This window comes from Rattus norvegicus, chromosome 9 (genome assembly GCF_036323735.1).
Source record: "Rattus norvegicus strain BN/NHsdMcwi chromosome 9, GRCr8, whole genome shotgun sequence".
Lineage (NCBI taxonomy): Eukaryota > Metazoa > Chordata > Mammalia > Rodentia > Muridae > Rattus > Rattus norvegicus.
The window spans coordinates 47,389,234-47,400,151 of record NC_086027.1 but is presented as its reverse complement, the minus strand read 5'-3'; the positions used below and the strand labels follow the sequence as shown (position 1 = coordinate 47,400,151).

At 49.4% G+C, this 10,918-nt stretch overlaps 1 protein-coding gene across 5 annotated transcripts in view; it reads left to right on the top strand.

The window, feature by feature from the left end:
• Cracdl (CRACD like) overlaps window positions 1-10,918 on the top strand; it is a 122,828-nt gene that overhangs the window by 46,461 nt on the left and 65,449 nt on the right. For 2 of the 5 annotated variants that reach the window (XM_006244861.5, XM_006244862.5), the window contains exon 1: window positions 9,698-10,262. The exons of the other annotated variants lie outside the window; for them this stretch is intronic. In XM_006244861.5, coding sequence (XP_006244923.2) covers window positions 10,189-10,262 — 74 coding nt within the window. In that variant the 5' untranslated portion in view covers window positions 9,698-10,188. Of the gene's footprint in view, window positions 1-9,697; window positions 10,263-10,918 lie in introns of those variants that run through there. 5 annotated transcript variants of the gene reach the window in all.

Genomic DNA, 10,918 nt, shown 5'->3' with positions numbered 1-10,918 from the left:
CCAGCTGTGGTGCATGCGCACGTGTGTGTGCGTGTGTGTGCGCGTGTGTGTGCGTGTGTGTGCGTGTGTGTGCGTGTGTGTACTCGTGTGTGCATGCATGTATATGCATGCCTGTGTGTGAGTGCATATGTGTATTTGTATGTGTGTGTGCGTGTGCATATATGTATTTGCGTGTGTGCGTGCGTGTGTGTGTGTGTGTGTGTGTGTGTGTGTATGCAGGAATCTGTCTGGTGGGAATCAGGGAGCACTATCTCTGGAGAAGAGGTAGGAGGCCCTCGGAATCCACCCAGTCCATTCTGAGAGTTGCTTCTTAGAGTGCAGGCCCTGGGTATCCCTGCAAGCTCTGCTCTTCACAAGTGCTCAACCCCTGAGACACACCCCTACCCTTAGTCCGAAGGACTCTGTCACCTGGCTCGGGTGAGATGTTCCTAATGTTCAATCCAGTTTCCATTTAAGGAGAGAACGCATTGTTTGGAAGAGCTGCAGTATGTGGTAAACTGCGTGACCATCGCACTTTGCCTTCTGGAAGGGGAAAGTTGGAGAAGTCCCCAGTGTCCTTGTTTGTTTATGGGATCCTGCCTGCCCTCCTTGGTCACTTTCCTGTGCATGAGCCAAGGAAGGGATATAGTAGTTCTCCCTGGGGAACATCGTGCCCACTGCAGGGACACAAGTGACCCTTGCCAGCAGAGTTAAGCACTGTATGTTCAATATTAGTAACTGCTTTTAACCTGGCGGCAAGGCGTGTGCAGAAGCCGTCTTTGGAGACTTTCAGTCTAACTGAGGAGCCAGCTGGACCCGAGACATTCAGTGCTGAGTGGCGTGGGCCATCGAGATACTGTGCACACCCCCGCTGGAACAGTTAGGAAAGGGGGAGGTTGCTGACTTTTTTTAGGTCTTTGAAATACAAAGGCTGGAGTGACTTAGAATATTAGGTGTTTGCACATAATGAGCCAATGTGTCTCCATATTGCTCCATGTCCCCGCTCTCCAAATGTGATGCTTTGGAATTACAGAAGAGGGAGATATTTCTGTCAAACCAAACCAGCCCCCGCATCTGAATCACACAGGGGCACTTTGTCAGAGGATCTTACCAAATGGCTCAAACAAAATGAACTCTTTGGGAATAATTTTTATCTTAGTAGAGGCTTCTAAAACTGAGCGCTATGTACTAACGCTGCGATAGGGACAGGGGTGGGAGGAAGAGAGGGGTATGGTTAATCCAAAGTAAGGATTGTGAAGGAGCCATACGGAACACCGCTAGTTTGAAAGCCCATTGAACGCGTTTTTGACAAAGTTTGAACAAAAGCGCCCCATATTAGTAAATGATGCTTCTCTCAAGACATGGGCCATTAAATGAAAGTCTCAGTGCCAGGCAACTCCCTTACAAGTTACTGGTCAGAGTGGCTCCAGACTCACACAAAACAACACCGCTGTGGCTCTTGGCTGCCCACTGCAACTGGATGGTGAGAGATCATTGCTGAATACACCACATGCTTTGGTTATAGGACATAGAGAAATCAACCTCAAACTGACCAAGACACTCCACACCGGCCGGCCGGTACAGGCTGCTAAGACATAACAGACATCAGTGTCTTATCCAGCGTTGGCCCCGCATGCTACAATATAGACCCAGCCGTGCCCACCAGTTTAATGGCGGTAGGATCGTTAGTGGTGTTAGCCAAGTGTTGTCATAATTGGATTTGAGGCTTCTTCCATAGGGGGCATCTCATGCCTGATGACATGAGAAGAAGAGAAGTCGTTGGCCTTGGCAGACAACTGTTGATGTCGCTCTTTCTAAATGGTCACTTTGTCAGACTGCATTCTAAATATTTATGTTTATATCCATATATCTGAGCTGCCCCTCTCCTTGGTCAGAGAAGCATCTTATTGCAGGGAGTTGTAGCTCACGCAGAAACCCTTTACTGTTCAAAGAGCTGAAGATAACTGACTCAGAATACCTAGCCACAGATAGAACAGCTATCTCGTACCCCCACAACCCCCAAAAGGCCAGGGACCATCCCGGAAGACGGAACAGAAAAATGTAAAAGACTGCCATGCAAGTCTCTTGGACATGACTTTTGCACGCAAGAACTCACCACAGCAGGGGCTGCCAGCCCAGGACTGAGTCAGTTAAAATTCCCAGCATGGAGCAGGGAGGGGCTCCCTGGGCCCCACCCCTAGCTGGCAAGTTATAGGCAGATGGAGGCTGCTGTGAGCGAGGGTGACCACTGGTGGGTTCTCCACGGCCCAGTGGGTAGACCCATGCCCACGTGCATATCCATGGGCAGCAGCGATTAGACTCAGCGGGCTAAAAATCATTATGTAGGGAAGGCATGAAGTTGGGAGGGAGGCAAGACGTGGGAGTCTGGGGGAAAATTTAGATCGGAGCATAGGGTGGGTATGGCCAAGATACATTGTTGCGTGTGTGAAATTTCCCAAGAATACAGTTTGTTTGTTAATGGGAGCAGGTTTTGCTCTCTGGTGAACGCTCTCTGTTGAGGCTTACTGAATCATAAAGTGTTTACCAAGCCTCTGCTGGGTGTAGAAATTAGGACATCAAAGATAAAAGAACCAGCTGCCCCCAGTGAACTCCAAGTCCAGCAGAGTGATGTGTACAAACCAGATTGTCAGTAAGTAGGGAAGCTTGCTGGTTACCCAGGGAGAGGAAGCATTTCCTAGGACCAAGGTGCTGGGAAAGAGGGCTGGTGTGTGTGGGCAAGGCAGAGAGCTCACGTTTCCCCTGGAGACCATACAGAACATTAGGTGTGACAGTCGGGGACACACAACAAGGATGGTAGGAGGGGATTTGTAGTACTGCCATGAATGTTCACTTTTCTGGACAACAAACTTTTTTTTTTTTTAAGAAAAAGTATTCGTTGGTCTCATCTCAAACATGTGCCATGTGTTGTCTAATTAAAAACATCTTAACGAAAAAAGAAGTCTATGCTGGACTGAAGAGATAACTCAGTCAGTAAAACGAGTATGAGGAGTTAAGTTTGGTCCCCAGAAGCCACATTGAGGGAGCCATTATGACGTGCTTATAGTAACAGAGCTGAAGACGTAGAGACAGGTGGACCTCCACTGATTGCTGGCCAGACACCCTAGCCTCCTGGATACACTCCAGGCTAGTGAGAGATTCTGTCATTAGTAAATAAGAAAGAAAGAAAGAAAGAAAGAAAGAAAGAAAGAAAGAGAGAGAGAGAGAGAGAGAGAGAGGAAGGAAGGAAGGAAGGAAGGAAGGAAGGAAGGAAGGAAGGAAGGAAGGAAGGAAGAAGCACCCGAGGGACCACACCTGAGATTGTTTTCCGGGCTCCACGTGCACATGCACGCACACATATGTGCAACCTCCCAACACACACACACACACACACACACACACACACACACACACACACACACACAAAGAAATCTGTGCCAGTTTTATAGTCCTTCAACTTTTTAAAAGCAATGTAACAGAGTCCACGCACCATACACCATGTGCACAGAGGCAAGACATTTGTGTCTGTCACTCAGCTTGTGAGATAAGAAGGCTAGAATCCAGTTCTACAAAGTTAATCCTTCCTAATGGTAGCATGGTCACACGTCTGCAGCCATGCGTCGATCTGAGCAGCTAGCAGTAAGTAGCTATCTGCAGTATTGTGCTGCCAGCAGCCCTGAGAATGATGCTGTGATTGATTTTTGATGTCTGCCAAGGACAGACAATGAGAGGGTGGTGCCAGGTGGTGCCCTTTTGCCTCATCTTTCCTTGTGGTAAAAATGAGGTGTCTTCTAAAGCAGAAGTTGTGGGTTGGTGATGACTTTAAAATGAAACGCCCAACACATTCATTTAAATTTATAGCCATTTACTGTATAGTCTAACACAGGCATTCCACGTTGTGAACACAAAGCTGGCCCTCACTGAGTTCCAGCTCTTGGAGGAAAAACACTGTCAGTGAGGAAATGAACCTACCTTAAACACCAGAAGCTTGTAACAGGATGGGAAACGTGAGCGTGGTTAAGCTGTGTGGTGCATTTTTCAGGCTGCCTGAGCTATTTTTAGATTAAGTTAAAATAGAAGCTAATTTAATACCTTTTTAGTTGCTAACATACCAAGGTGATTTCAGACTTATAAAGGCATTAAAATACTACCTCCATTTTTTTTTTGCTGAGTTTAAAAATACAGGCAAATGAAGCTGTAAGTTGGCCGAGGGGGGGGGGGTATGATAATTTCATTATTTCTTAAAATCTTCACGTCAGCTCCAGATTCAAATGTCCTTCCGAGATGGTCCCTGGAAGGCTTTGCTCCTATGTGGGACAAACCAGTTTGCACATGTGTGTCTTATCCCGGGATCAAGCTGGTTGGGAGAAAACTTGGGAGTTGACTAAGGCAGGGCAACAGATGGACAGGTCACATTTATTGGCACAGTGCTCAGTATGTCTGAGAGTGAATCGTTGGTGTTAGGGACCATGCTCTAATCGGCAGCCTACCAACCTGGCCACCCACCCCACCATGGTGAACATAGAACCCCCTAGCCATAGTCACCTTTGTTTCTGTCCTTAGGGCTGAAGCCCATTTCTTCAGTCTCTTGCTACACATTATTTCCAGAGATTCACGATACTCCTGTCTGAGCCCTGTGCTCATGCATCTCACCCTCAGGGTAGTTCCTGCAGATGACAGAACCCTGGATAACAGTCCCGCTGTCCTGGGCCTCTGCACTGTTCTCTCTGACTCTGTCAGGTGGGACTTTCCTTTTTCCCTGTCAGAGATTGGACCTGCCTCCCCACAGGGTGACTGACAGGCCTGACAGCTGTCGCCTGAGAATGCAGCGTCTGGGAGGATAAGCTGAGACTTTTGATCTGCTGAGTTTCAGAGCAAGCCATGGGCATCAGGAAGAAGCACAGAGAGCTGGGAATTAGGCGGCCAGGCATCTACTTGGCCGGTGCCTTCGTCTGCTGGATGAGGGACTGACTCACACTCTGTCCACGGCCCCAGCCTCACAGGGCTTAAGTTGTGGCAGCTGTGTAGAGGGACATTGCAGCTTGGGAAAGAACATTGCTCTGGCTTTGCTGTGCGTGCTTGTGTGTGTGTGTGTGTGTGTGTGTGTGTGTGTGTGTGTGTGTGTGAGACTACACAGCTGGAATTGCCCTGTGTTACATGTGGCCAGGGAGGGTGAAATGGAGGGTAGCCAAGCCCATGATGGGTTCCCAAGAGTCCCCTTGTGATCTGAGGGATGGAGTTAGGGTGATAGTGGTTCTTCAGTCTATCTGCGCTCCACCTGGGAGCAGCACCGTGGCAGCCAGAGAGGATGAGCCTTGCTTTGTAAAAAGCAAAACAAAACAACAACAACAGCAAGAATAACCATGTCTGTCACCTGTACTTGGGCTGCCTCTAATGATGGGATGGTGGTAATGTCCCAGGACAGTGGGAAGCTGGCTTCAGCCCAAACAGAAGACTCTAATGGTTGCATCTGCTCTTGCCTACAGATCTTCCAGGGAGCCCCAAAGCCCCTCATTTCTCAAGGGCCTGAGAGGAGGCCACAGCACTCAGTCCTGTCTAAGAAGTTCTAAGAAGTTCTCAAATATTTTCCTTTGCATTCTGGGAGAGCGTAGAGTGCACTTCTCATGTGAGGGTAACTGGCTCCGTGTTGCCTTAGAAGAAGCAACTTCTGCTGTCTGCTTTTTCCCAGGAGGGAACTACTATGGAGCTTTCTCTTCCTCCTCTTCTTCCTCCCCCTCTTCCTCCTCCTCTTCCTCCTCTTCTTTCTCTTCCTCCTCTTCTTCCTCACCCTCTTCCTCCTCTTCCTCCTCCTCTTCCTCTTCCGTCTCCTCTTCCTTTTCCTTCTCTTCCTCCTCCTCTTCTCCTCACCTTCCTTACCTTGTCTCTTTTTCTCCTCATCTTTCTCCTCGCCATCCTTTCTTTTTGATTTTTTTTAATCTTATTTTACTTTTTGAGTATATGTTATTCTTTGGGCCTTATGTTTATTTTTGAACCTTCATGTATGTGTGCGCCCTCCATGGGTACCTTGGTATCCAGGGAGATCAGAAAAGAGCAGGAGGTTGTGAACCGCCCCTTGGCTGCTAGGAACTGAATCCAGGTGCTCTGCAAGAGCAACAACCTCTGCTCCACTTCTCTGGCTTTCCCCTCGGGTTTCTCCACCCAAGTTATACACCCTGGAAAGAACAATACTCAGAGGGGTAAGTGTGCTTAGCGGTACATGATGTGAGGCTCCTTCAGCCTGTTTCTTGGTGGCTGAACCCCGGGGCTGTGTTCCTGTTTCCACCCTCAGGTCAGAGCACGGCCACTGCATGAGGACATGCAAAACGGGCTGTGGGAAATGGAGGCAAAACCAAGTCCTGGGCAAGCCCCAAATCCAAGGTTGCTGGCTGCTGAGGGCAAGCTGGTTGCCTCCTTTGCAGCATGGCGCTCTAAGCCTCTCCCAGGATTGCTTCCCCTTCAGCTCTGTGACAGAGCCAATATGTTCCCAAAGGTGTTACAAGGGGACCTTGATTTATCTCTTTAGGACAGATTCCCCAGAACAGAAATGACTGACCCAGCAGGATGAGGCCCTACAAGGCTTTTGATATAGACTATCAGATTGCCTGCCCCAAAGGGATAAAGGTAGACTGGTCCCTCAAGCTCTTGGCCAGTGTTTCTTAGCATTTCCTGCCCTCTTAGGATAGACAGACACGCAGGCAATGTACAAGCTTTGATTTGAGCATCAGATTTTCAGTTACTAGCTCAGTGATCTTCTACGAGCTGTTCAACCTCGAAGATCCTGTGTCCTTCTCTTGTAAAACTGGACTATAGCATCAAATCCCTGGTGGGTTTGAGCATTAGATAAGAGTGGGGATAGAAACTCTCCAGGACCGTCTGCTAATCCTTCTGAAAAATGTGATCCTGGGAAACATAGGGTGCTGTTATGGCTTGAATGTCCTCACCAAAGAGCAAATTGAAATTTAATCTCCATCGGGAGGCCTTAAGAGACAAGCAGGCTGGGGACTCGGCCTAACAGGTAAAGCACTTACCTCAAAAAACACGAGGATTGGAATTTAGATGCTTGGAAACCCACAGAAGTGCCAGGCGTGTGTGGCAGCATGCCTGCAATCCCATCACTGTGGAGACAGAGAAAGGGGATCCTTGAGACAGACAAGCTGGATAGGTAAACTAGCTGAATCTGCAATGGGTTTGAATGAGAGGGCCTGCCTCAATATACACAATTGAAGAAGACACCAGATTTCAACTTCTGGCCTACACATGAGTGCACACACAAACATACATATGCATGCATGTGCATACACATACATACATACACGAACATGTACACATATACACACAAACACACGAACATGTACACACACAGAGAGTGGGAGAGGGAGAGAAACTTGCAAAATGAAAGATGTGGAGAAAGAGACAGGCAAGCAAAGTCTTTAAGAATGAGTTGAGCTAACCATGGATTCATGGGTTACCACCAGTGGGTCTGTCATAAAGCCACTTCGCCTCTGTCTCATGTCTGCTCCTCTCAGGGTGGTGTCCGAGGCTGTGTCAAGACTCATCAAAGTCCCCACTGACAGCAAGGCCCCCTACTAGATGCAACCCCTCAATGTCAGATCTCTCCGTAGAGCTATGAGCCAAATATACTTTTATCCCTTATAAACTATCCAATACGTCATACTATTCAGTTATAGAAAGAGAAAATGGACCAAGACAGAGGTCTTACTATGAAAACATTAGATATTTTTCCAGAGAAGACTTTCTGTCGCAGTTTATAAGTGGCACTCCAATGGTACACGTAGGTATTACCAGTCTACCACCCAGATTACATGGTTTCACACACTGGAACAACAAGCATAGTTCCTGAAGGCTAGGGTGAGAACGAGCAGCCACAGAGAGCATGCTGGGAGGTGGAGATGCACGCGGAAGTTTATGAGGGCTGCGTCAGGACTGACCTCTCATCTCCCTCCTGCTCTCCGAGGAAATCTTGGTCCCTGGACATACAGAGGTGCAAACACAAGCTGCCACGCATCGCTTCCTGGGCCGTTCTGTGCTGGGCACCGTGACGCTGAGCCAGCACAGCACAACACAAGAGACTGTTAAGCTGCTGGGAGAGGGCAAGTCGCACCTGAGAGCAGGCAGGTGGCACAGTGGGTTCCACAGATCGGAATTGCCACGGTAGGTGTCACGTGGTGCGGCAGGTGTCACGTGATGCAATAGGTGTCATGTGGCGTGGTGTCACGTGGCATGGTGGGTGTCACGTGGTGTGGTGGGTGTCACGTGGTGTGGCATCTTTACGCCACTGGGCCAGAGCCCAGCTAGCTTACGCAACTCTGAGGTATTGGCCGCGTTGCTTCAGTATTTCACACTGCTACACAGGTTCCTGAGGAGGAGACAGGGGTCTGTTAGCTCACTGTCCCTCTCCCTAAGAGAAGACAGGATAGGTAGCAACTGGGCCTGCAGATTCTAACCCTACATGAAGAGAAGAGGGTATAGACAACCTCCACAGCCCTTGGTGTCCTCTGTTTCTGTCATCACTGGCCACTTTTGTCATGCTTTTCTCTTTAGATTGTAAACTCCTGGGCTAGGGGGTCTGTATGAAGCAGTTTGGGGGAACAGGGGAAAAAGAGTTTTTTAGAACCACTTTCAAAAGTCGTAGTCTGCCTAGATTTTAATAATACAGAGTCACACCCCACACTCTTTCATTTGCTGCCTATCCTTGTCTGTCAACACTTAAAAGGTTGCTTAGAAACCGCTGGCTGTAGCCGCCCCGAGGCAGGCAGCCGGGCTTTGCTGAACTTGAGTCAAGTGGCCTTGCCAGGAGTTGCTGGAGTCTACTATTTTGAAGTGTCAGTTGTAGGAGGGCAGAGAGGATGTCACTAAACCCTTGGCTTTGTCACTGGGAGAGGCAGAGATCCCAGCCAAAGAGGCTGTGTTGGTGACTTCTTGGGTGGGCGTGGTCTTTACACCTGCCAGGTGTGGTTTCTAGCAGGGCATGCAGGGGGGCAGCACCGGGTGGCAGGGGTTGGGGGGGGTGTTCAGGGACACACAAAGCATAGTGAGCCTGTCCCTAGCTACAAGCAGTATTTAGACAGCCGGGAAAGAGCAGTTTGAAAATGTATGGAGCCCAAGGAATCATGACAGGCTTTAAAGCCCCTTGCTCTTCAGAGTGGACCTGGGAACAGGAGGAGCTGTGTGGCTCGGATGCAAGAATGGGATTGGGTTGTGATATGTTTTTTGTTTGTTTGTTTGTTTGTTTGTTTAGATTTTTCTGAGATCTTTTCTTCCCAGGTTCTGGCCTTCTTCAGATAGAGAATTGCTTTAGGGTCAGAGCCTGGGCCATTAGCCCTGACAAGCTAGGCTGGGAACACCCTGTCCTCAGTCAGCCAAGATAAATTAATGAAGAAAAAAGGGGAGAGGAGATTTGTTTATTGTGGCCTCGCTGGGAAGAAGAACACAGAGATCCAATGACCTATCCCTCCCTATCAGGACCTTCGGGGTCCTGATAGGCGATTTAGGCTTAAATAGAGGCCTGGGGGGCATGCATAACTAAAGCCGTCCTGGCCGGGATGTGTTGTTACCCATCTCTGAGTCCGCCATTGTCTCGGCTTCAGTCTTTCCTGCAAGGTATCTGAATTGTCAGAACTGGAATCTCTTCCTGGGAGACAAATTCCTCCTCTGGGTGGCACAGGTTGCAGGTGAGGCTCCCGGAGGAATTCTGGTGTTCTGGGGAGTATTATTCCAATAGTCTGATAGCCAAAGGGAGGGGCTGCATGTCTGTTTAGGTCCTGTTCTTCCTGTAAGAGGACACAGTCCTGCCCCTCAGCCTCTGCCACCTCCCCGGTGAGGACGGTGAGCTGGAGTTTGTTGTGTTTTGTTCTCTGTGGTGTAGCAGCGATTCCAGTCACCGTGAGGCAGGTGACAACCACTCCAGACCAACTCCCCAAGGAGTCAGGCCACCCCCACTCCTTGCCCACAGGAGAAGGAAGTGCGTGTGCCTCTCAGAGAGCAGTAACTGCCCGGTGCCTGCACACCTGCCCAAGAAGCCCCGGGGCTCCGTGGTTGGCAGAAACCCCACTTCCTCATGGCTCAGAAGAGTTGCTGGGGGAACAGGGGCAAGAACTCGTGCCCAGTGCCCAGTGGTGTCCCAAGAGCCCCTTGCCCCTCAAGAGTGGACAGGGTGGCCCACTCTTCTTCCTGCTGCTAGTCCCCAGAAGGATGAGAGAAGCTGAGGCTTGCTGTACGCTCAGGAAGATGTCTGCCTTCTACCAGTGCGTCAGGCCTGATCCCAGGTGGGCCCCTGAGAACAAGGTGGTGAGGTGGGGGGAGTCCAGGGAGGCAGGCCACTTGGTCCTTGCCAGGGTCTGGGTACTGACGCCAGCCCTTCAGCACCTAGTGTCTTATGTTCTAGAATTCGGGTGATCTCCTGTCTTAAGGCTTTTATCCTGTCTTCTCCAGTTGTGTGAATTCTGGACCAAAATAATAATTTTCTGTGTTTCCTTTTAACACACACTCAGATACGAGAGAAAGGGGAAGGAGGGAGGGAGACACGCGCGGCTAGGTAAACAGAGCACTCCGTTCTTAGCGCCTCTTGCTTGTGCCTTGGATCTACAAGGCATAATTGATAAACCCTTGGAGTGGAGAGATGGGAAACCAGAGGTCAAGATGAAAAGACACTGCGGTTATCACTTGAAGCTCAGCATTAACGGGCTGGCTCCCGGCTGACAGCCACGGCTATGAAAGATACCCTGAACTCCTGTGCAAATAGCAACTCCCCCAGCCCACTGACCTTATCCCCGAAGGGTGTTTGGCTCTCAGTGCGTTGTAATTGTGTGCACTGTGTGCAGAGGGAAGTGTGGCCGTGGCTGATTTAAATTCATTTGCTCAGCATAAGTAAATACACTGCATGTCTCGTACCCCAGTTGGAAAATTCCTGGTATGTCAGCCC